Raw genomic sequence first — 23,352 nt, 5'->3', positions numbered from 1 at the left:
AGAAATTGGAACCAAAGCTACTGTGGAAGCATGGCATTACTGCTCGGATGCAGTGTACAGTCAAAGGATCAGCTGAACTCAAAGCTACCTGGTTTCTGAATGACAAGGAGCTCAGTGATGGAGAAAAATACAAAATCACATTCAAGGCTGGTCTTGCAACTTTGGAAATAATCACTGTAAATGTGTTAGACAGTGGAAACTACACATGTGAGGTGTCAAATGAAGCTGGTAGTGAGAGCTGCAGCACTGAGTTATCCGTTAAAGGTTTGCAACCATAACAATTTGATGGAACTTTTTATTATTATTGTAAAATAAATTAAAATAAAAACATTTCATTTGATCTTTACTCTTAGAACCACCGTCCCTTCGTAAAGAATTACAAATGGTAGAAGCAGTGAAAGGAAAGCCTGCTGTATTCGAATGTGAAATAAAAGGAACTGCTCCATTTGAAATCACCTGGTTGAAAAATAAGAAACCAGTCGCCGCCACAGATAGAAAGTATAAAATCGTCTCTCAGGAGTCCATTGCTCGTTTGGAATTCTGCTCATTTGAAAGTGCAGATGTTGGGGATTATCAGTGCTGCATAGCTAATGATGTTGGCAAAATCATCTCAAAGGCACTGGCTAAACTAAAAGGTTAGTATAGTTGGTTAAAAATGAAAAAAATACAGTTACAATTAAATTGCCTAAATAAACTTTCTATATAACGCATTTAATTAATTTGAAAATGTGTTGTACAGAACCACCAACATTTGTGAAGAAGATTGAAAGCATTACAGCCACATTGGGAGATTCTGTGAAATTACAAAGCTCATTGAAAGGCTCACCCCCCATTGCTGTCAAATGGTTGAAGGAAAATGACATTTTGAGAGATGATGATCCAAATATTAAAATGGTATTTGAGAACAACATTGCTATTCTGCAAATAACAACTGTTGCCATTAGCCATGGTGGCAAGTACACTTGTCAAGCAGAGAATGAGGCTGGACAAAATAAATGTGAAACCACTGTAACAGTTCAAGGTTAGATTTCAACTATTGAAACATTTATAAACATACAGTAAATACAGTACGTCCACATATGTGCAAAATGTAAAGACATAATGTTGTCTTAACACTAATAAACTTTATCGTAGAACCTGCTAGAATCATAGAGAAGGCAGAATCCATCAATGTGACTTCAGGAGAACCTGCAACCTTGGAATGCAAAATTGCTGGAAGCCCTGAACTTAAAGTGAAATGGTTCCAGGATGGAAAAGAGATGAAAGGAAGTCGGAAATATAAAATCACTCTGAAAGAGAACATAGCCATCTTAAAGATTCTAGCTGCTGAAAAGGCAGACTCTTCTGAATACACAATGGAAGTGTCCAATCGGGTTGGAAAGGACCAGTGCTCATGCTGTATTACTGTGCTAGGTTAGCTTTTCTTTTTTGCTGCTTTTTAAATTGTTTTCATGAAATGTATGCAACTTGCAATTTATGATGTAACATTTTCTTTCCAATAAACAGATCGTATCATACCACCCTCTTTCACAAAGTCTTTGAAAAGACTTGATGGAATTATGGGTAATGATATTTTAATGGATTGCAAAGTGTCTGGATCACAGCCTATGACACTGTCTTGGTTTAAAGACGAGAAAGAAATTAAATCTGGAGATCGATATCTATCTGAAATCAAAGACAACTCAGCTGTATTGAAAATTTCTACACTGGAGAAGTTTGATGCAGGAGTGTACACATGCCGGGCAACAAATCCTGCCGGATCTAAAGAAACCAGTGGAACCTTATATGTCAAAGGTTTATAATATGTTCTTTAGCCCTATGTCACACCTTACATTTTACTCATTAGTTGTAGTCTAATTGGGATAATTTACAGATGAAAAATACATACTGTATTTTCTTCTTCTTAACGAATTCTAGAACCACCAATCTTCACATTGAAACCTGACAACCAAGATGTCATACCAGGATCTACTGTTGTCTTGAAGTCTGCTTTCACTGGAACAGCTCCTCTTAAAATTAAGTGGTTCAGAGAGGACAAGGAGATATCAAGTGGAGGCACATATTTTATCAAGAAGGAAACCTCTGCAAGTTTTTTAGAACTTCACTCAGTAAAACCCACCGACTCAGCTAACTACACATGCCAAGTTACCAATGACGCTGGAAAGGTGGCATGCACTGCTGTCTTGTTTGTGAAAGGTGCCCTTTTTTTTTCATATGCCTTGCTGAATGTACATTTGTTGCTCTTCAGTTTTTGCATACATTTTTGTTTAATTAATGTCAAACTCTTTTTTTAGAACCTCCATTGTTTGTGATGAAGCTTGAGTCTACAAAACTAGTTGTGAAAGAAAGTGCTGTAAAGCTGGAGTGTAAAGTAACCGGCACCCCGGAGATAAGTTTTAAGTGGTTCAAGAATGAGATTGAAATAAGAGACAATGAGAAATACAAAATGGCTGTTGCCAACTCAGTTGCCTCACTGGAAATTGTCAACTGCTCTGTTGATGATAGTGGAGATTATGTTTGTGTGGCATCAAGTGATGCTGGTTGTGACCGCTGTGGTAGCACAATTACAGTTAAAGGTGTGTTGAGTACTCCGTTTGTCTTATTGATTATCAATTGATATCTTAACATTATTCTGACTAGATTGCCATCTTCTTTTAGAACCTCCAACATTTAAAAGGACTTTTGAATCCAAAGAAACTATCAAAGGATCTGATACTATGTTCGAAGGACAGATTGAAGGCTCTGGTCCATTCAACATATCTTTTTACAAAAACACTAAGGTGGTCAGAAATGATAAAAGACACAAGATAGTGTTAAAGAATGACATAGTTACACTCCAAATTTTGGCAGTTGAAGTCGGAGATGCTGGAACCTATCAATGTACAGTAGAAAATGAAGTTGGGAAGTCATCTTGTGATTTTGAGATGTCACTGAAAGGTTGGTTTGAAAACTTTAATGTAATTATATTTGCCTGTTACTTCTTGTTTTCTTGCATTTAAAAAGTAAAGGTTTCCTTTTCCACATTTAGAACCACCATCATTTGTGCAAAAGATAGAGAATATGAATTCTCTAGTTGGCAGTAAGATTTCTATGCAGTATACTCTGAAAGGATCGCTACCTATGACTATGTCATGGCTGAAGGATGACCATGAGGTCAAAGATGGTGAACATGTACAGATGTCATTTGAAGACAGGATAGCAACGCTGCATATTTCAAATATTCAAACAAAACATGCTGGGAAATATACTTGTCAGGCAAAAAATGAAGCTGGCAGACAGAAGTGCTCTGTGTTATTGGAAGTCAAAGGTTGGTTGACATTTATCAGGATTCATGAAATTGCTGTTAATGTTTGGATAGTATATTCTAACACTGAAAGTTAATTGTTGAATTTTATGTTTATCACAGAACCAGCTAACATCACTGAACAGGCCAAATCTGTCAGTGTTACAGTGGGGGATCCCACTACACTTCAGTGCAGGTTCTCAGGAACCAAGGTCCTTAAAGCCAAATGGCTGAAGGATGGACGAGAGCTGACATCAGGTCAAAGATACAAAGTACAGAGCACAGATAAGAGCTCTGTACTAAATATCCTCCGTACAGAAAAAAGCGATAGTGGAGATTATACCTTTGAGGTTTCCAATGATGTTGGAATCAGTACCTGTGAAGCTACTGTTTCTGTTCTAGGTTAGCCAATTTACCAATCTTTTTTTATATCTTTTTTTAGCTTTTGTACAGTTATACCTGCCTTATCAGTATTATCATTACTTTCTTTTTTCTTCATGCTAGATCAAATCATGAAACCATCTTTCACAAGAAAACTGGAGGAAACAGAGAGCATAAAAGGATCATTTGCACACTTGGAATGTCTTTTGTCTGGGTCTTTGCCTATATCCGTACAATGGTACAAAGATGAGAGATTGATCAAGAATGATGATAAACACAAATGCACATTCTTTGAAAATACAGCTTTTCTGGAAATAAGTCGTCTTGACAGTGCAGACAGTGGTAGCTACACCTGCATTGCGACTAACAAAGCAGGCAAAGACCAGTGTTCTGGGGCCTTACTTGTGAAAGGTTTGGAAATATTTAACATTTTCTGTACTTCTGGATGTTTTGCTGTCTTTAGCTTCAAAAGCTTTGAGACGTATTAAGTTACATGTGTTTTATCCACAGAACCACCATTGGTTGTAGAAAAGCCTGAATCTTTGGATGTTTTGCCCGGATCAAAGGTTCAGTTTAATGTCCTTTTGTCTGGTACTCCACCCTTGACCATTAAATGGTATAAAGACAAGAAGGAGATCTTATCTGGCTCTGACTGCTCTGTGACTAAAGACAATACCTCTACATCATTGGAGCTCTTTTTTGCCAAAGCAAAAGATTCAGGCGACTATACCTGCGAAATTAATAATGACGTTGGCTCCGATGCTTGTCAAGCAACACTCTTTGTCAAAGGTTCTTAGTGACTGTTTTTCTTTACCTTCTTGTCATCATTTTTTTCAATTGTATATCTGCTAAACTTATTATGTTTACTTCATTATATAGAGCCTCCAAAGTTCACACGAAAACCTGACGGTGTGTCAGTGGTGAAACCTGGGCAAAGTAAGACATTTGAATGCCAGGTTACCGGAACTCCAGAGATTGATATCTGCTGGTTCAAAGATGGAAACGAGATAAGTCCTGGTGACAAGTACAGGATGTCCTTTGTTAACAGCATAGTATCCCTTGATATCTTTGCTGCTGATACTAAGGACAGTGGAATATACTATTGTGAGGCCCGTAATGAGGCAGGCAGTGAAAGCTGCAGTATGGAATTGAAAGTGAAAGGTTTGTTTATATTTTTAGAAATGATTTTATATTTTCACATTTTTATATTATTTAGATATAATATTATTACTTAATATTATTTTTTATTATTAATTTAATTAATTGTCTTTTTTCTTTACCTCAGAGCCACCCTCCTTTGTAAAACAGTTATCACTTGTTGATATTGTGAAGGGCTCAAATGCGTCTTTCCAGTGTCAAGTCATTGGCACCGGTCCATTTGAGGTTATGTGGCACAAGGATTTAAAGGAAATTAAATCAAGCACAAAGCACAGTTTCTCACAAGCACAGGACATTCTTAGTCTTGAAATACAGAAATGTGATGGTGTGGATGTTGGTGAATACCAGTGTACTGTCTCAAATGAAGTTGGGAGTTGTTCTTGTAGAACTATGCTTCGTATAAAAGGTTGGTTACTTAAAATATGTGCTAACGTTATATATAACTTTATGATTTCATTATATATTTACAATTTAAATAATTGTTCACTGCCAATATTTTTTTCGTGGTTTGATGTTAGAACCGCCGTCCTTTGTGAAGAAGATCAATAATGTTGCCACTATTTTGGGTAAATCGGCTGAATTTCATTGTGTTGTGACTGGGTCACAAACTCTGTCTGTGCAATGGCAAAAAGATGAGAACTGGATCCTGGAAGATCCTAAAATTGAAAGGATATTTGAAAATAATGTGGCAACTCTAAGGATTCCGGTCTGTGAAACCAGTCATGCTGGGAAATATACCTGCCAGGTGGCAAATGAGGCCGGACAAGAAAAGTGCTTTGCAACCCTCATGGTGCAAGGTTTGTCTTTTCATTTAATCTGCTAGCTAGATATTTGTGAAGTATGTTCAGGGCCAATTTTGAAACATGGATTTTAACACAGTATTTCTGTGCATTGTAGAACCACCTCAGATCATAGAGAAACCAGAAGTGATGAAAGTAACTACTGGGGATCCAGTAAGTTTAGAGTGCAAAGTGACAGGCACTCCTGAGCTCCAAGTGAAGTGGATCAAAAATGGCAAAGAGCTCAAGTCAAGTCCACAGCATAAACTCAGCTTTGAGAACAACATTTGTAGCCTTAACATTCAGAATACACAACAAGAGGATGCAGGCGACTATCAATTTAAAGTCTCAAACAACATTGATACCTGCAGTTGTGTAGTCAAGTTGATTGTACTAGGTCAGTTGCAAAATATTATCTTTAAACAAATTGATGTAATTGTGCTCTCATTACTATATGATATGTAATGCACATGGTTTTGACTTTTTTCTTGTTGCTTTTGTGAAAACAGAGCAAATTATCCCCCCAACCTTCACCAAACCTCTGAGTGAAATACAGGAAATATTGGGAACGTTTGTTCAAATTGGCTGCAAAATATCTGGATCACTTCCTATCACTGTGGAATGGCAAAAGGATGGGAAGAGCATTTCTGTTGGTGGAAAATATAAACTTATTCGTCAAGACAATTCAGTGTTTTTGGAAATTGAACAGTTAGAGAGAGATGATGCTGGCACTTACTCTTGCAAACTGACAAATGCAGCAGGAAGTGTTGAATGCAGTGGGGCACTGAGGGTGAAAGGTCAGAATTGATTAATTGTATGTAGAATTTACATCTTTCTCTCCCATTATGAGGTTAGACCAGCTCATTAACATGGTTGTTGTTTGCTTTCAAATACATTTTAGAGCCACCAAGATTTGTGCTGTTTCCTGAGTCCCAGGCAGCCCTGCCTAACTCCAATGTGCGATTTAAAAGCACATTTAAAGGAACCCTTCCTTTCACAGTGAAATGGTTCAAGGATGAAGTTGAACTGATAACTGGACCATCATGTTTTATTGGACTGGAAGGCTTGTCTTCCTTCTTAGATCTTTACTCAGTTGGAAGTTTGCAGAGTGGAGTTTACTCTTGTCAAGTTAGCAACGATGCTGGCACAGAAAGATGTAGTGCCAATTTAATGGTGAAAGGTTGGGAACATTTTTTTTTTCTTGCATTGGCTTTCATTATTCATGCTGTCTTTGACTGCTTTTATCCATGAGTTGCATTGCATTTTCACTGCTCTTCCTCCACTTTATTTTCAAAGCAGTTCAATGCCACTACCAAGCAATGCATCATGCTTCCCATTTCAATTTTCACATTAATCTAGCTTTACCCTCTTAACTAATCAATCAAGTGCTCAAATCATCTCTTTTTGCTGAACTTAATACTTAATGAAGATACATGTGCTTCGAGAAGCTAATTTTGCTGTATTTCGGCTTTGCAGAACCTCCTGAATTTGTGCTAAAATTGCCAGTCACAAAGTTTGTAAAGCAGCGTGAGCCACTTTGCCTCGAATGCAAAGTCTCGGGTGACCCGTCTCTGCGATTGCAGTGGTACAAAAACGACACTAAGATCACGGATGGTGGCAACTATAGAACGTCATTCGTTGGCTCAATGGCAGTGCTTGAGCTGCTTTCCACAAGCTTTGATGACAGTGGAGTCTACACCTGTGAAGCAACCAATGACGCTGGAAGCATAAGCTGCAGCACAACTCTTACAGTCAAAGGTTAGCCAGTGATAAATTACAATGCAGTTTGATATTTTCTGTCACACGTTTCTTAGTTATTCACTATCATTATAGTGTATGTTGGTGGTAGTACGTCAGTGTGAATTTAAAGCTTTGCTGCATGTCACAAAAGGCTGCTTCTTAACGATTCTAAATGTTTTGTAGACCCTCCATCTTTCCTCAAAGTACCTCAGCCAATTGAAGGAATTAAAGAAAAGGATGCTAGCCTACACTGTGAGATTACTGGCACAGCACCTTTTGAGATTACTTGGTCCAAAGACAAAACTGCATTAAAGGAAAGTAGAAAATACAAGATGGTCAATGAAGATACTTCTGCCACTCTTCATATCATTGGATTGGATGCCTCCGATGTTGGAGAATATGAGTGCAAGGCATCAAACAGTGTAGGACATGAAACATGCCATACTACAGTTAAACTCAGAGGTTAGTAGAATAGCGTCGTCGGTGGGTATTTTTTTTCCCGAATTTTGATAATTCATGTTCCAGCTTTAAACCATGAACTACTTCTTCATGATGTTTTTTTTTCTCCTCTCCGTGTTTGTCCTCTCTCAGAACCACCAACGTTTGTGAAGAAATTGTCGAATACAACATGCATATTGGGTGAAGAAGTCACCCTGATGGCCACTGTCAAAGGCTCACAGCCAATGACTGCGTCTTGGGTAAAGGATAAGGATCACATTCTCAGAGATGGGGACAACCGGAAAATTACCTTTGAGAACAACCAGGTTACTCTTAAAGTCTTCAAAGCAGACTCACTGGCAATGGGCAAATACACCTGCCAAATCAAAAATGATGCTGGAGTTGTGGAATGTTTTGCTAACTTGACTGTATTAGGTTTGTAATTTTTTCTAATTCCATTTTCTCTCCTAATTTGTCTTTCCCCCCTCAGTCATTGTTTTTTTTTTTATTACTCAGTGTCTGTAAAAACACCTCTGCTCATGTTTTTAATTTTCAGAACCCGCTAAAGTTGTGGATAGACCAGAGTCTTTCAGTGTGACTGCAGGTGATATTGCAGCTCTTGAAGTGAAAGTCTCGGGGACACCAGAGCTGAAACCAAAATGGTATAAGGATGGGGTTGAGCTATCCTCTGGCCAGAAGTACAAAATATCCTTCTCAAAGATGATCTCCAGTTTGAAAGTGTTGTCTGCAGAGAGGATTGATACAGGAGAATATATTTTTGAGGTGAAAAATGAGATTGGCAGTGATCTCACCAAATTAAACCTCACTGTTCTAGGTTTGTGGTCACTTTCTATACACAATATACTATTACATTTTCCTATTTGCGTAGTGTTTTGTCTAATGCACTGGTTACTAACCCTGTCCTCCTATAACAGATAAAACCATACCTCCAACATTTACACGGAAATTGAAGGATTCTCAACCCATTGTTGGAAAGGCTGGTGAAATGGACTGCAAAGTCTCTGGTTCTGCACCTTTCACAATTACATGGTACCATGATGGAGAGGAAATCAAAACTGGGCCAAACTATGAGATCACATTCATTGACAACACCTGCACACTGAAAGTGCCCACTCTTAAGTTGTCAGACTCAGGAGTGTATAAATGCAAAGCCGTAAACAAGGCCGGAACAAATGAGACCAGTGCCTCTTTGCTTGTGAAAGGTCAGTAAAGTACTTGTTTGGGCTTCTTAATAACTATGATTTGTGATGTAACTGACTTAATGTCGGATGGCTGCAAGCTAAAAGTGTGTATTTTTTTTGTATTTAGAACCTCCTTCTTTCGTGATGCCACCTCAGCCTTTGGAAGCAATGCCTGGCACAAATGTAACATTCTCAGCAATTGTGAAAGGAAGTGCACCACTGAAACTTAAATGGTTCAGAGGCACCAAGGAAATTGTGTCTGGAAAAGGCTGTGAAATTGCTCTACATGACAATACAGCTACTCTGGAGCTATCCAAAATTGACAAATCCCATACTGGAGAGTATACGTGCCAGATTATTAATGATGTTGGGAAGGAAAGTTACCCAGTTAACCTGTCTGTGAAAGGTTGGTCAATATTTTTTTCTTATTTTTTTCCTACCCATTTTTTATTAACAGAATAAAAAATAATACTAATTTTAACAATCAGAATGTGAACTAACAAACCTCTGTATGATTTTACTCAGAACCTGCACGCTTTGTTAAGAAGCTGAAGGATCACTCTGTTGAGAAGGGGAAATCACTGATACTTGAGTGCGCATACTCTGGAACCCCAAAGATATTTGTCACCTGGTATAAGGATGGAAAACAGCTATATGCCTCTTATAAGTACAATATCACTACCACTGAGACCTCGTGCATCTTGGAGTGTCTGAACACTGATGATAAGGAAGCAAGTGGGGAATACTCTTGTGAAGTTTCCAATGATGCTGGGAAAGATACCTGCAAAGCACAAGTGTCCATCTTAGGTTAGTTTACCTAAGTTGCCTCGGTAATGTGTTTGGGCTGTACTGTGTGTACATCTGGTGTGCATGTTTCTGATTTAATGCCATGTATCTGTCACTTTAGAACCTCCTTATTTCATTGAGAATTTGGAGCCGATGGAAGTGACGTCTGGTGATGCAGTTTGTTTGAAATGTCACGTCGGAGGAACTCCTGAAATTAAGGTGGCTTGGTTTAAGGCCGACGGAAAATTGAGGTCCTCCCCTACTTGCAAAATAGAGTACTCTAAAGGCATTGCTTGTCTGAAACTGAGCAAAGCAACCAAGGCTGATGTTGGTGAATACACCTGCAAAGCAGAAAGCAGCATAGGCTCGGCTTCATCCAGCTGCCGTCTTTCTGTTCAAGGTGATGCCCGCTGGCTTTTATGTTTTCTTCTAAACCTGAAAATGTTCAACTGTCACATCTGTGAAGAAATTGCATCATGTTTTGCAGCTAACATCATTATATTGTTATGCTATCCTGTTTGTAGAGGCAAAAACGCCACCAACCTTCCCCAAGAAAATAACCAGTCTCCAACAGACTGTAGGAATGGCAGTCAGATTTGAGTGCCGTGTGGCGGGCTCCTCACCCATTGAGATCTCTTGGCTTAAAGATGGAGAAACTGTGAAATCCAATGACTATATCATGACTTATGATGATAACACAGCTGTCCTAGAAATAGCCAGAAGTGAAATGAGACACTCTGGGGAATACACTTGTGTTGCTACCAACAGTGTTGGAACTGCTTCCTGCAGAGCCAAACTCATTCTTCAAGGTCAGTTGGTTTTTATTCTAAGAAATGTTTCTTGCTAACAGCGAGAATGTATGTTCTGTATTAGCATTGTATGACACTGTACACTGTTAACTCTTTCAATTTCAAAGTATGTTGTGTGTTCCAACTCTTTCCAACATTTAACTTTTAGAGCCAAGATACCCACCTGTCTTTGATAAAAAGCTATCTCCCGTGGTGGACATTTTGGTTGGCGGTATTGTGGAATTGGAATGCCACATGACTGGATCTCTGCCAATAAAAGTCACTTGGTCAAAGGATCACAAAGCTATTCGTTCAGGGGGAAATTACAAGATGTCCTGCATTGATAACACCCCACACCTCACTATATTGAAAGCAGATAAAGCAGACTCTGGCTGCTACTTTTGCCATGCCACTAATGACATTGGGAAAGACTCTTGTTCCACTGAAATTACTGTCAAAGGTATTTGGCCTGCTGGTTCCCAATTTTTCATCTCACTCATTTTCATTGAGAGACTTTTGGGATAACTGTTTGCTTTAGCCTCCTTTGGCACCTTATGTGACATACTTTACACCTTAGGTGATCATTCCAATGTTCTTTTCCATAGACCATTAACATATTTATGTTCATTTTCAGAACGCAAAATCCAGCCTACCTTCACCAAAAAGCCTACAGAGACCCTTGAGGATACAGAGGGCAAGATGGTGAAGATTGAAGCACGTGTGGCTGGATCTCAACCCATGACTCTTAATTGGTACAAAGATGACTGTGAGATTGACAGCTCTGATCACTATGACATGTCCTTCAAGAGCAATGTGGCTGTGTTGTGTATAAAAAGCTCCCAAGTCTCAGACTGTGGAAGGTATACATGCAAAGCAACAAATGAAGCTGGCACTGCCTCTTGTGAAGTCAGAGTTACTATTACTGGTAGGTCTACGTTTTAATTTGTATAATGTGTTGTATACATGCCAACCCAACTACATTTTTCAATGGTTCTGTTGTTTCTTGTTCTTCTTTTTAGAACAAAAGAAACCCCCTAAGTTTGATCCTGCTCTCAAACCTGTCACACTGAATGAAGATGAGAACCTGCATCTTAGTTGCCAGGTTCATGGATCCCCTCCCTTGAAGATTCAGTGGATGAAGGACAGGAAGGACTTAATAAACACTTCTAACATTAAAATACATTTTGACAATGATGTTGCCTCCTTGGAGGTCATGCGCGTATCAAAGAATGATGCAGGGGACTATCTGTGCAAGGCCACCAATGAGGCTGGTAGTGAATTCTGCAAAGCCAAAGTGACAATCAAAGGTACATGTTTCTGGAACAAGTTGTATCCAACAACTTCTGAAATTTGGTTAATCATAAATTGTTCGTAAATGAATGACCGGGGTTTTTAATACCACACTTTTTGATTTGTGCTTTGATGTAGAAAAATCCAAGACAGCACCTAAACCCAGTGAAGTGAAACCAACAGCAGCGCCAGAAAAAAAACTGGACAAATTGTTTTTCATTGAGGAGCCCAAGCCTTGCCATGTAACTGAAAGTAAGTATGATGAAAGGAGATTTAGAAGATTGTCATTAATATCCAACTATATTATTCTGTTGTTTGCATCCGCCACAAGACAACATACAGTTACATATAGAGTACAAAATACAAAAAGAGGTAGAGTCCGTACAAATTACAAATGCAGTACAGAGTCTATATACAGTTAGTGCAAAAGTGATAAGGCAATAGCAAAAGTACAAATGCGCTAAAGTCTAGATAAAAGTGTAAAATGCCGTAGAGAGTGTTATAGAGTTTGTGCAAAGTGAGGTATATTTTGCGAGGTAGTTAGTGTGCAAAAGTGGTGTGGCAAAGACAATAGAGAGCATAACACTAGGTCATACCTGTGCAAATGGTATAGTGCAAAGGAGGGATAATATAAGACAATTGTGCAGGTAAGAGTATACATGTGCCACGGGGCATGACAGAGGTAATAAGGGCAGCTATGTGCAAGAACAATATGCGAATGATGGAGGAGAGTTAACACATACAATGAACGGTCAGCAGCTCAGACAGTTGTTTTTTAAAGGCAGTGAGGGGAACGAGAGTCCAGTTTCAGGGTTTTTTGTAATGCGTTCCAGTTGGCAGCTGAGAATTGGAAGGAGTGGCGGCCGAAGGAGGTGTGGGCTTTTGGGGTGACCAGAGAGATGTACCTGCTTGAGCGCAGATTCTGAAAACAAGGAACAAATATATTGACACTTTAAATTGACTAACAAGAAAATTGCATTCAAAGGGATAATTATTTAACAGATTAAAAGGGCGACATGCAAGACTTTCATAAGCAAATGTTGTCTTGTGTAACTTTCAGAGGGCATTGCAACGTTCATCGCCAAAGTTGGAGGTGACCCCATTCCTAATGTGAAGTGGATGAAGGGCAAGTGGAGACAGCTCACTCATGGTGGTCGCATCAGTATTGAGCAGAAAGGCCCGGATGCCAAGTTGGAGATCAGAGAAATAACCAAGTCTGACTCCGGACAGTACAGATGCGTTGCGTCGAACAAAAATGGAGAAATTGAATGCAGCACAGACATACATGTTGAGGAAAAGAAAGAGGTTATTGGAGTTGAGGGAGACTTCAGAGCAAAACTGAAGAAGTAAGTGAATCTCTCTTTAAGGATTGTGTTGTTGCCTTTCATATTCCATTAGAAACTGAAAGAATACCACTTCTAATTTTCTTCCAAAGGACCCCATCTAAACAGAAGAGTCCTCAGGAAGAGAAAGACATCGACATTGTAGAGTTGCTCAGAAATGTGGACCCTAAGGAGTATGAGAAGTATGCCCGCATGTATGGAATCACTGACTACCGTGGACTTCTTCAGGCCATTGAACAGTTAAAACGGGAGAAAGCAGAAGAAAGTGGAAGACCGGTATATTCATTTAATAATAAATGGAGAGGTTAAACTCTCGCAATCATGTTTGTAAAAAGTAATGTTACAGATGTTATCATTATTTGCATCTCATGGACAAATCATCTATAAGTGCCTGTGTTGAGCATCACAATAAATTGTAGATACTTTTGGATGATCTGAACTTGATGTGCAAAAACTGATAATACCGGTATCAGAACTTGGATGAAATTTGTGCCATAAATGCTGATGCATTGGCTTTTCAAAACAATGCCATGGATGTAAAACTAACGCATTAATTTCTGTAATTTTGTAATTTTCATGACATACCCTATTTAGTTGTATTTAGTTGAATTTAATATATTTTTTCTCGTTTTCAGTCATTTTCAGTAATTCTAAATCATTTTGTAGCTTATTTTAAAATGGCCATACTTTAACTAGTTCTACTAATTGTTTTGTTGTGACTAAGGAACCGGAGAGAGAAAGGGAATCCGATGAGGATTTGGCCGCTCTTGTGGCTGATTTGCAAAAGAGAATGGAACGTACTGAGGTAGGTTCTTGAGTAACCATCACTATGACATCTTTGACTATGACAACAGCAGTTTATGCATTAATTTCTGAGCACATCTTCGTTTTTTATCTGCTTGTAGCCGGTCACCGTGAATAAGGACATAATGGATCAATCTATATCCACCAAGAAGACTGCAGTATTCGAGTGTGACATCAAGATTAACTTCCCTGAGATCACTTTGTCATGGTACAAGGGAACACACAAGCTTGAGAACAACGATAAATATGAAATCAGCATTGTTGGGGACCGTCACATCTTGAAGATCAAGAACTGTGAAATCAAAGATCAGGGGAACTACCGTGTTGTTTGTGGACCACATATCTCCAGTGCCAAACTGACTGTAATTGGTGGGTGTTTATGATTCAGCATTTGCTTATTTTGTACTAACAATACAATTAAAGATGCAACACATGGGACTAATCCTCCATTTGGTCAATTACAAAAGCATAATGCTTAAATAAAAAATTATCTCCTCTTCCTGATCTCCAAATACTGCAACGACAAGTTAATCATTTTTAAATAGCAAATTTAGTTTTTTTCTCACATAAATACAAAGGAGCTGTCTGGGTTTGGTGGGAGGGGGACTGATTGTGTTGTAATACATCATCATTCCACTGTTTTGGCAGATATATTATGGACATTTTCTGTAATTACAATGTAAAAAACTGAAAAATGACACAGCACGTTTTTGTCTTCGTATATCTATAAATACTAACCGATATGCATCTTTTTTTGTGTCGTTACAGAGCCTGAGGTTGAGAAACATCTTGAAGAAGTTGTGGGTAAGGAAGGTCAAACATGTAACCTGTCTTGTCAGTTTTCTATCCCTAATGTCAAAACACAGTGGTTCAAGAATGGAAAGCTTTTAGAAATGAAAGGCAGATACTCTCATGAGGTAGTCAACAAGATTCAGAAGCTCTCAATTAAAAACCTCAAACCAGAAGACCAAGGATGTTATACCTGCAGATATGACAACCTTGAATCAACTGCAGATTTGTGGGTTGAAGGTTTGTATGAATTGAATAAAATATAATTATTCTCTTGTGTGGAGTGGAGATCACCTCAAACTAACCTCTTTTTTCTTCATCACTAATTGTAACTACTCTTTTAAAAAATCAAATGTTTCTCTTTTTATGCACTTTTGATGTAACAGTTAATATTTTTCAATTTTTTACACTTAAAATATCTCTTTCTTCTTTTTACTTCCTTTGTTTCTTTATTATGATTCTTGGTCTTGACTTTCATCCCATTTAATCATCCAAACACACTCATAACTCGTTTGAATACATTCTAACCACATTTCTAACCACCATAGTCCCATTTGACTTAAATTTGTGTTTCATAGCTGGATTAACTAGACATATTCAAACTGAACTAAATTCCTCCCATGTTATCTGTTTTAGCTGAACAAATTCACTTCACCAAACGTATTCAGAACATTGTGGTGGGTGAACGCCAAGCAGCCACCTTTGAATGCGAGGTGTCTTTCGACAATGCAATTGTTACATGGTACAAAGACACTTGGGAACTTAAAGAGTGCCCAAAGTATAACTTCAGAAGCGAAGGCAGAAGACACTTTATGATAATCCGCAATGTAACCAGTGATGACGAAGGTGTGTAGAGTTGCGTCAAAGGATACATTTATCTTTTTTTACTATTGTTTCCCAGATGAATACCACCTGAATGGTTTATTAAACAATATTCATCACTAATCCTTTAGGCGTTTACTCTGTCATTGTGAGATTGGAGCCTAGAGGGGAAGCTAAAAGCACAGCTGAACTCTATCTTTCGGGCAAAGGTCGGTATAGTTGTAGGCATTTTTTTGTTTTCCAGTAGTCTGAACCTCAGAACTGCCCTCATTCACGTTTTAATACTTCATCTTCCGTTTTCACAGAAATTGAATTAGCAAGGGTACCCCATGGTAAGTATTGGATTTCTAGCCACACAACTTCTTACATTTGTAATGAACTTAATTCAAGTATATACATATAGGTTACCATAAAGATGATATTTAAACCAGATTTAACATCCTTTAGATGTTCCTGATTCATCAATACAAATGCCTGATATGCCATCTTCAGTTACTCTGAAAGGTAAGATTGTGGCATAAGATTGGCAGTAATAATAGACACACACCCATACACATATATATATATATATATATATATATTTATATTTATACTTTATACATGTACATATAAATACAGTACCAGTACAAAGTTTGGACACACTCATTCAAGGGTATTTCTTCAAGTGTTGAACAAATCGAAATGCATTTATATTTTAGATTATTCAAAGTAGACACTAAATTTAAAGAATGTATTTGTGGCGGTCCTCATGAGAGCCAGTTTCTTGATAGGGCTTGATGGTTTTTGCGACTGCACTTTAAGAGGACCGCCATAGGAAATGTTTTGCATTGACTGATCTTCATGTCTTAAAGTAATGATAGACTGTTGTTTCTCTTTGCTTATTTGACCTGTTCTTGCCATAATATGGACGGCCACTGTACAGACAAAGTGATGGTCTTATGTATACCGATCCTAACTAACAATACAACTGATTGGCTCAAATGCATTCCACAAATTATCTTTACGGCATACCAGTTAATTGAAATGCATTCCAGGTGACAATCTCATGAAGCTGGTTGAGAGAATTCCAAGAGTATGCAAAGCTGTCATTAAGGCAAAGGGTGGCAACTTTGAATAAATTTATTTTGATCTGTTGCTCATGTAGAAAAAAAAAAAGAGAAAAACTTATAAATTAAGCGTATATGTCTTTACTATTATTCTACAATGTGGAAGTTAATAAAACTAAAGAAATATCCTTGAATGAGTTGGTGTGTCCAAATCTTTGACTGGTACTGTATGAGAACTAAACATCCATTTGTATTTTTAAAGAATCTTCTCCGTACTATTATGAAGAAGAGATGCAAATGAGGGAGGTGGAAATGAGAGGTATATGGCCTTGCATTCTTTTATGTGGATGTTTTGATCAAACCACTCTAATATTGATTAAAATAATTAACTAATTAGATATTTGTTTGAGATTTATTTCATTTTAATAGTAACCACCATCATCATTTTATCCATCTCCATGCATTTATAATTATGTTCATTTATATTTATGTGTTTGTACACTTTTGTACACCTTTAAAAAATCTTCATCTTAGCAATATGTCTAGACTAATATTTCTATCATCAATTACCACCATCAGTTTAACCAACTCCATTTAAGTGTGTTGATGTTTTTTTGACATTATCTAACCAACATTCCACCCTTTGCCCCTTCTCCCCCACCTCATCTAAACAACAAATCGTTTTCATATTTCTGAATGTTCTTTTTGTCATTGTCATCATTGTTACCCTTCAGAATATGAAATCTGGACAGAAGAGAAAGTAGTACAGAAAATATCTACAACCACAGGTATCCCTTACAATCTGCGGTTTTGACTGTTAATTCAAGGGACAGTTTTTAATCTTTACAAGCTACTTTTGCATTAACATGTGTTGCTTAAAATCCTCTTTTTTGGCTTTGTATGTTCAAGCCGCTCTTATATTGAAACAGAATGTATGGGCTCCTACTCTTTATGATGGCAATTCCATCGAATAAAACTCTTTATGAAGTAGGTACAGAGACAAACATTACCACCACATCTTTGAATGTATGAATGTTTCCTAGTAAAGTAGGATGTGTGTGTTTGTCCCTCAGAAATAAATCTGATGTCTTTACATCCACATGAGTTATGTCATATGTGTGTCTATAATTGTGTTATACAGGTGAAACCCTGTATCCCTAAACCTCTGTTAGCTGGTGTGCTTAGCCGAAATTAGATCCTAATGCTGTATACTCTCATTGTCTTATCAGCCCCAAAAGTACCTGTTGAGGAGTCGGTCCAGAGTATTAAGGTTGGAATGAGAGAAGAAATGCCACAAAAAGGTATAAAATAACACATGTCTGACAAACATGTAAATAATGTTAATTTGTCAATTGGGTAACTTGTTATAACTGTCATATGCATTTGTCTGCACTTCTCTATCCAAAGAAGTCAAGTCATAATATTGTTGAATATAGCTATGATTTTTGTAATCATTTTCTCATAAAGTTGATAATGTCTTTTCCATTTTATGTCCTTATTTTGCATGTACCTTATTTATGAATGCATGGGTGTCCACATTATTTATTTGCTACATTGTGCTAACACATTGAGTATATTTAAAGTGTCTGAAGCATTCAAGAAACCAGAGGAGAAGGCTAAACCAGCTGTGGCAGCATCACCTTATGAAGGTATCCAGTTATCTTTATTTTTAAATAATTTGATTTGTGTCTAAGATCAATTATTTGATACACTGCCGATTTTGCAGGTTTTCCCACTTTCAAAGCATGTAGAAGTCTGTCATTTTTTATCATAGGTACTCTTCAACTATGAGTGACGGAATCTAAAACAAAAATCCAGAAAATCACATTGTATGATTTTTAAGTAATCAATTTGCATTTGACCCGGCCCCGGATAAGCGGTAGATGATGGTATGGTATGGTATGGTAATTTGCATTTTATTGCATGACATAAGTATCAGAAAAGCAGATCTTAATATTTGGTACAGAAACCTTTGTTTGCAATTACAGAGATCATACATTTCCTGTAGTTCTTGACCAGGTTTGCACACACTGTAGCATGGATTTTGGCCCACTCCTTACAGACCTTCTCCAGATCCTTCAGGTTTTGGGGCTGTCGCTGGGCAATACGGACTTTCAGCTCCCTCCAAAGATTTTCTATTGGGTTCAGGTCTGTAGACTGGCTAGGCCATTCCAGGACCTTTAGATGCTTCTTACGGAGCCACTCCTTAGTTGCCCTGGCTGTGTGTTTCAGGTCGTTGTCATACTGGAAGACCCAGCCACGACCCATCTTCAATGCTCTTACTGAGGGAAGGAGGTTGTTGGCCAAGATCTTGCGATATATGGCCCCATCCATCCTCCCCTCAATACGGTGCCGTCATCCTGTCCCCTTTGCAGAAAAGCATCCCCAAAGAATGATGTTTCCACCTCCATGCTTCACGGTTGGGATGGTGTTCTTGGGGTTGTACTCATCCTTCTTCTTCCTCCAAACACGGCAAGTGGATTTTAGACCAAAAAGCTCTATTTTTGTCTCATCAGACCACATGACCTTCTCCCATTCCTCCTCTGGATCATCCAGATGGTCATTGGCAAACTTCAGACCGCCTGGACATGCGCTGGCTTGAGCAGGGGGACCTTGCGTGCGCTGCCGGATTTTAATCCATGACGGCGTAGTGTGTTACTAATGGTTTTCTTTGAGACTGTGGTCCCAGCTCTCTTCAGGTCATTGACCAGGTCCTGCCGTGTAGTTCTGGGATGATCCCTCACCTTCCTCATGATCATTGATTTCCCACGAGGTGAGATCTTGCATGGTGCCCCAGACCGAGGGAGATTGACCGTCATCTTGAACTTCTTCCATTTTCTAATAATTGCGCCAACAGTTGTTGCCTTCTCACCAAGCTGCTTGCCTATTGTCCTGTAGCCCATCCCAGCCTTGTGCAGGGATGCAGTTACAGTTGTATCCCTGATGTCCTTACACAGCTCTCTGGTCTTGGCCATTGTGGAGAGGTTGGAGTCTGTTTGATTGAGTGTGTGGACAGGTGTCTTTTATACAGGTAACGAGTTCAAACAGGTGCAGTTAATACAGGTAAAGAGTGGCGAACAGGAGGGAATCTTAAAGAAAAACTTACAGGTCTGTGAGAGCCGGAATTCTTACTGGTTGGTAGGTGATCAAATACTTATGTCATGCAATAAAATGCAAATTCATTATTTAAAAATCATACAATGTGATTTTCTGGATTTTTGTTTTAGTTGAAGTGTACCTATGATAAAAATTACAGACCTCTATATGCTTTGTAAGTAGGAAAACCTGCAAAATCGGCAGTGTATCAAATACTTGTTCTCCCCACTGTATATCATATATATTTCATACAATATATTACACACATATTGTATGAGAAAGTCTTAAAATACTTTTTCCAAGAATAACTATTTCATACAAGCGCATGGCCACAAATAGCTTATAGTAACACAATGTAATGAAAATGATATTGTATTATTGGAAATTATATATATTGTATTTCAAATTATACCCAATGAATTAACACATTACAATTTAACTTTTTTCAATATGATAGGAAAATCAGTTAATTGATTAGAAAAAATCTTGGTCTTGCTAGTCTTAAAAATAACATTAGTAGAGAATATATGCTATTAGTTGACCATTTGACTTGGTAAAGTTACGTGGTTTTCCTATAGCAAAGAAAATGTGTTTTATATATTTTTCCTAGTGCTTAGTAATTAGTTGGAATGGATAATGTACTTACTGTGATAATATTTTTAAAATATCTGTAGCCAAAAGGCCAGTGGATGAGAAGATAACTGCAAGGGTTGTCCCAGAGGAGATTCCTTCTCCAAAAGGTATAGTATTACATGAATACTAATGTGTTTGTGTTGGTTCCTGTCATTTATGCATAATTTGTGAAGGAATCGATTTAAAAACTTTTATTATCATATCAAATCTATGTGGCATTGAGATTACTTTATTTTTGTAACTTTAACTGCTCACTCAATGTCTTAGAAGAACATAAAGAAGCAATGAAGCCTGTTCATAAGCCAGCTGAGAAACCTGAACAGAAAGGTAGGCCTATACTGCATTTCTCAGTGTGTTTCAGACTGCTGCCACTGCTCCCACTGCTGCTCTAGTAACCTTTTCAGTCTATCTTTAATATATTTCTTTTCTTAATACGCTGTCTTGTAGACAGCTTCTTGAATGATCTTTAAACGTTATTGTCTATGCATCGCTTCCCAAAGGATTCTATGTGACTATGTTCATGCCTGTCACTTTTTGTGTTGAGTTTTTATTTAGCTGTCATTCATTTAAATGATGGCACACAGTTTTCGACTTGTACATGCTTTTTTCTTGATTGCCCAGCATCACTTGTCTTGTTTTTAGTGTCTGTGTTACCTGAAGATGTGCCTCATGTTCCTGAGCCAAAACCAGAGCCAAAAGTTTTACCTGCAGCTAAACTTGAACCTGAACCTAAGGTTTCACCTATAAAGAAACCAGAGAGTCTACCATCTAAAGGTATTTTCTATTATGTTGTGTGTGGATGTCACCTCTCCTCTGTGTAATGGTACATGATCTTGTATGGAATATTAGTGTAGGTAGTGTTCATAATTTCCTTGGTATGTGAAATACAAATCAAAGTGCATGTTATGTTAAGTTCCTGAGGCAGCTAAGAAACCAGAGGCTTCACTACCAGAACTAGAAAAGCCAGCAAGAGTTAAAAAGCCAGAGACACCATCCACTGTTTTTCCAATGGAGCGAGAGCCTAGTCCAGCTGCAAAGATTCTCCCATCACCAGAAGGTACATCAGTATATAAAAGGCAGCTTAATGAATCTTTTAACAACGGGCCTATTCTTAAAGCTCTTCTGTTTGTCAGACCATCTTTGTGTATTTTTGTATGTTTGTGGCATTACAAGTTATAAGACTATTCCCCCCTAAAATATAAACTATTTGTATCCACGTCTCTGTTATACAGAATTCTTTGTTTTATATTCCAAGTCAATTTTTGTTAATTTTCTCTTTTTTTCTTATTACTTGGGTACAGGAACCCACATTTGGAATACTTGATGTTTTCTTTTTGTCAATTATAGTGTATGTCTGTTTGTTGTGCTTTCATAACAGCACATGGTATGTTATTCATAATTTGAATGTTCTTTTGAAGTGCCAGAAGCACAAAAAAAGCAGGAGGTGTCTCTGCAACAACCAGCTACCATCCCTCAGAAAATGGACAAACAAGACATTAAACCTCAAATGCAACCTGTACCAGAAAAAGGTATATATATATATATATATATGTATATATATTGGGTGGTTAGAATCATTAATGTTGATTGGCTGATAGGTGTAGTATATGACTGCTCTAATTGTGTTGGCGTCCTGTGCATAAGAGCAATAAGGCATCTCAGGGGTTTGTTATATATTGCCAAAATACCACAGCTAAGCTTTGTGTCCAGGCATTCCGCATTGTGTCATGCCTAAGAACAGCTCTTCATCAACCCCAAACTGTCTATGTTCATGTTTCAAATTATTTGTTACAAAGTTAAATTAACTGTTTGTTTTTTAATGTTTGTCCACCAGTTTCTTTAGTTTGCCTCCTCATAGTCACAGTCATATGGTCTTAGCACTCGAATAGAGTGTGATTTGGGCAATTGTGGTATTTGAAACTTCATTCTTGAATATCTTTATGTATGTCCATAATATTAACATACACACTTAAATGGTCTTTTAAGTAGACAAGCAGGAAAGAAAACCAGAACGTGCAAAGGCTACCAGAGAGTCTGAATCAGTTATTTTGACTGAAAAGAAGGATACACCAGAAAAAGGTATGAATTTAAGTTATATACTTAAATACCATCTACTGGGATTTCTTAAAGGTCTTACAACTATACAACATAATATTAGTAGTAGATTACCATACATTTTCAAATGGTTAGAGTAAAGAGTTACTAATGGTCACTTTTGACATATTTTATGTGAAAACCCTTCTGCCACTCTTCTGTATTGCCACTGTCTTATGTGTATGTTGTGTGTGCTTGAAGTGATGGAGCCCAAACAAAAACATTTACCGGTTGAGAAGGTACCTGAGAAAAAACCTTCTGGAAAGGTACCTGTAACTAAACCTATAAAGGATATGGATGATGAAAAGGATGTCCTAACTTCAGAAATAGAAGTTATGCCACCAAGAAAAGAAGCTCTTCATGACACAGGTATTCTAAATTTTCTGTATTTGTTCAGTGTTTACAGTAAACAAAAATCTTATTCCACCTAATACATGTTGAATATTAGGTGTATAATGTAATGTCTGTACTACTTTCTTACATCTTTTTTATGTTGTGTTTTGTCTTTAATCTCTTGCGGCCACCTTTTGGTGGGATCTTTTAAAAATCTTTGGAATTTCAAGTGGCTTCTAGTCTTTGGATGACTGAGAAAAGGAGATCTTCAGGAACAGAAAATTTGCATGAGATTTCAAGCATGATGGAAAAAGGTCCTCCAATAGAAGTCTTCCAGCATGAACAAGTTGGGCATTCATATGAAGAGGTTTCATTTGAGGACAAATGGGAAACTTTGGACCCTAGCACATTCCAACATAATATTTCAGTGAAGACAAAAGATACCCTTCCAGAAGCAGTGTCTGTCCCAAAACATAAAATGGCAGATATTAAGCCTGACCTATCTGTTAGTGAGGTTTCCAAGCAGAAAGCCATAATAACCACTAAG

General features: G+C 37.7%; 1 protein-coding gene across 1 annotated transcript in view; it reads left to right on the top strand.

Annotated features, from left to right (window-relative positions):
* The window catches only part of ttn.2 (titin, tandem duplicate 2), a 177,628-nt gene that overhangs the window by 39,546 nt on the left and 114,730 nt on the right, over positions 1–23,352 (top strand). The window contains exons 42-80 of the mRNA XM_034286796.1: positions 4,544–4,825; positions 4,950–5,228; positions 5,341–5,619; positions 5,720–5,998; positions 6,111–6,398; positions 6,503–6,781; positions 7,078–7,359; positions 7,525–7,803; positions 7,933–8,214; positions 8,336–8,614; positions 8,715–9,002; positions 9,109–9,387; positions 9,507–9,788; positions 9,889–10,167; positions 10,292–10,576; positions 10,725–11,015; positions 11,190–11,480; positions 11,575–11,862; positions 11,984–12,097; positions 12,906–13,191; positions 13,281–13,464; positions 13,913–13,993; positions 14,094–14,361; positions 14,761–15,021; positions 15,418–15,627; positions 15,735–15,812; positions 15,909–15,935; positions 16,051–16,107; positions 16,912–16,968; positions 17,384–17,437; positions 17,879–17,950; positions 18,233–18,298; positions 20,420–20,485; positions 20,646–20,705; positions 21,021–21,152; positions 21,292–21,435; positions 21,797–21,907; positions 22,365–22,457; positions 22,674–22,841. Of these exons, the coding sequence (XP_034142687.1) occupies positions 4,544–4,825; positions 4,950–5,228; positions 5,341–5,619; positions 5,720–5,998; positions 6,111–6,398; positions 6,503–6,781; positions 7,078–7,359; positions 7,525–7,803; positions 7,933–8,214; positions 8,336–8,614; positions 8,715–9,002; positions 9,109–9,387; positions 9,507–9,788; positions 9,889–10,167; positions 10,292–10,576; positions 10,725–11,015; positions 11,190–11,480; positions 11,575–11,862; positions 11,984–12,097; positions 12,906–13,191; positions 13,281–13,464; positions 13,913–13,993; positions 14,094–14,361; positions 14,761–15,021; positions 15,418–15,627; positions 15,735–15,812; positions 15,909–15,935; positions 16,051–16,107; positions 16,912–16,968; positions 17,384–17,437; positions 17,879–17,950; positions 18,233–18,298; positions 20,420–20,485; positions 20,646–20,705; positions 21,021–21,152; positions 21,292–21,435; positions 21,797–21,907; positions 22,365–22,457; positions 22,674–22,841 (7,680 nt within the window). The remainder of the gene's footprint in view (positions 1–4,543; positions 4,826–4,949; positions 5,229–5,340; positions 5,620–5,719; positions 5,999–6,110; positions 6,399–6,502; positions 6,782–7,077; positions 7,360–7,524; positions 7,804–7,932; positions 8,215–8,335; positions 8,615–8,714; positions 9,003–9,108; positions 9,388–9,506; positions 9,789–9,888; positions 10,168–10,291; positions 10,577–10,724; positions 11,016–11,189; positions 11,481–11,574; positions 11,863–11,983; positions 12,098–12,905; positions 13,192–13,280; positions 13,465–13,912; positions 13,994–14,093; positions 14,362–14,760; positions 15,022–15,417; positions 15,628–15,734; positions 15,813–15,908; positions 15,936–16,050; positions 16,108–16,911; positions 16,969–17,383; positions 17,438–17,878; positions 17,951–18,232; positions 18,299–20,419; positions 20,486–20,645; positions 20,706–21,020; positions 21,153–21,291; positions 21,436–21,796; positions 21,908–22,364; positions 22,458–22,673; positions 22,842–23,352) is intronic.

This window comes from Esox lucius, chromosome 16 (genome assembly GCF_011004845.1).
Source record: "Esox lucius isolate fEsoLuc1 chromosome 16, fEsoLuc1.pri, whole genome shotgun sequence".
Lineage (NCBI taxonomy): Eukaryota > Metazoa > Chordata > Actinopteri > Esociformes > Esocidae > Esox > Esox lucius.
Note: the sequence above shows the minus strand (reverse complement) of the source record. Positions and strands in the feature narration are given on the sequence as shown.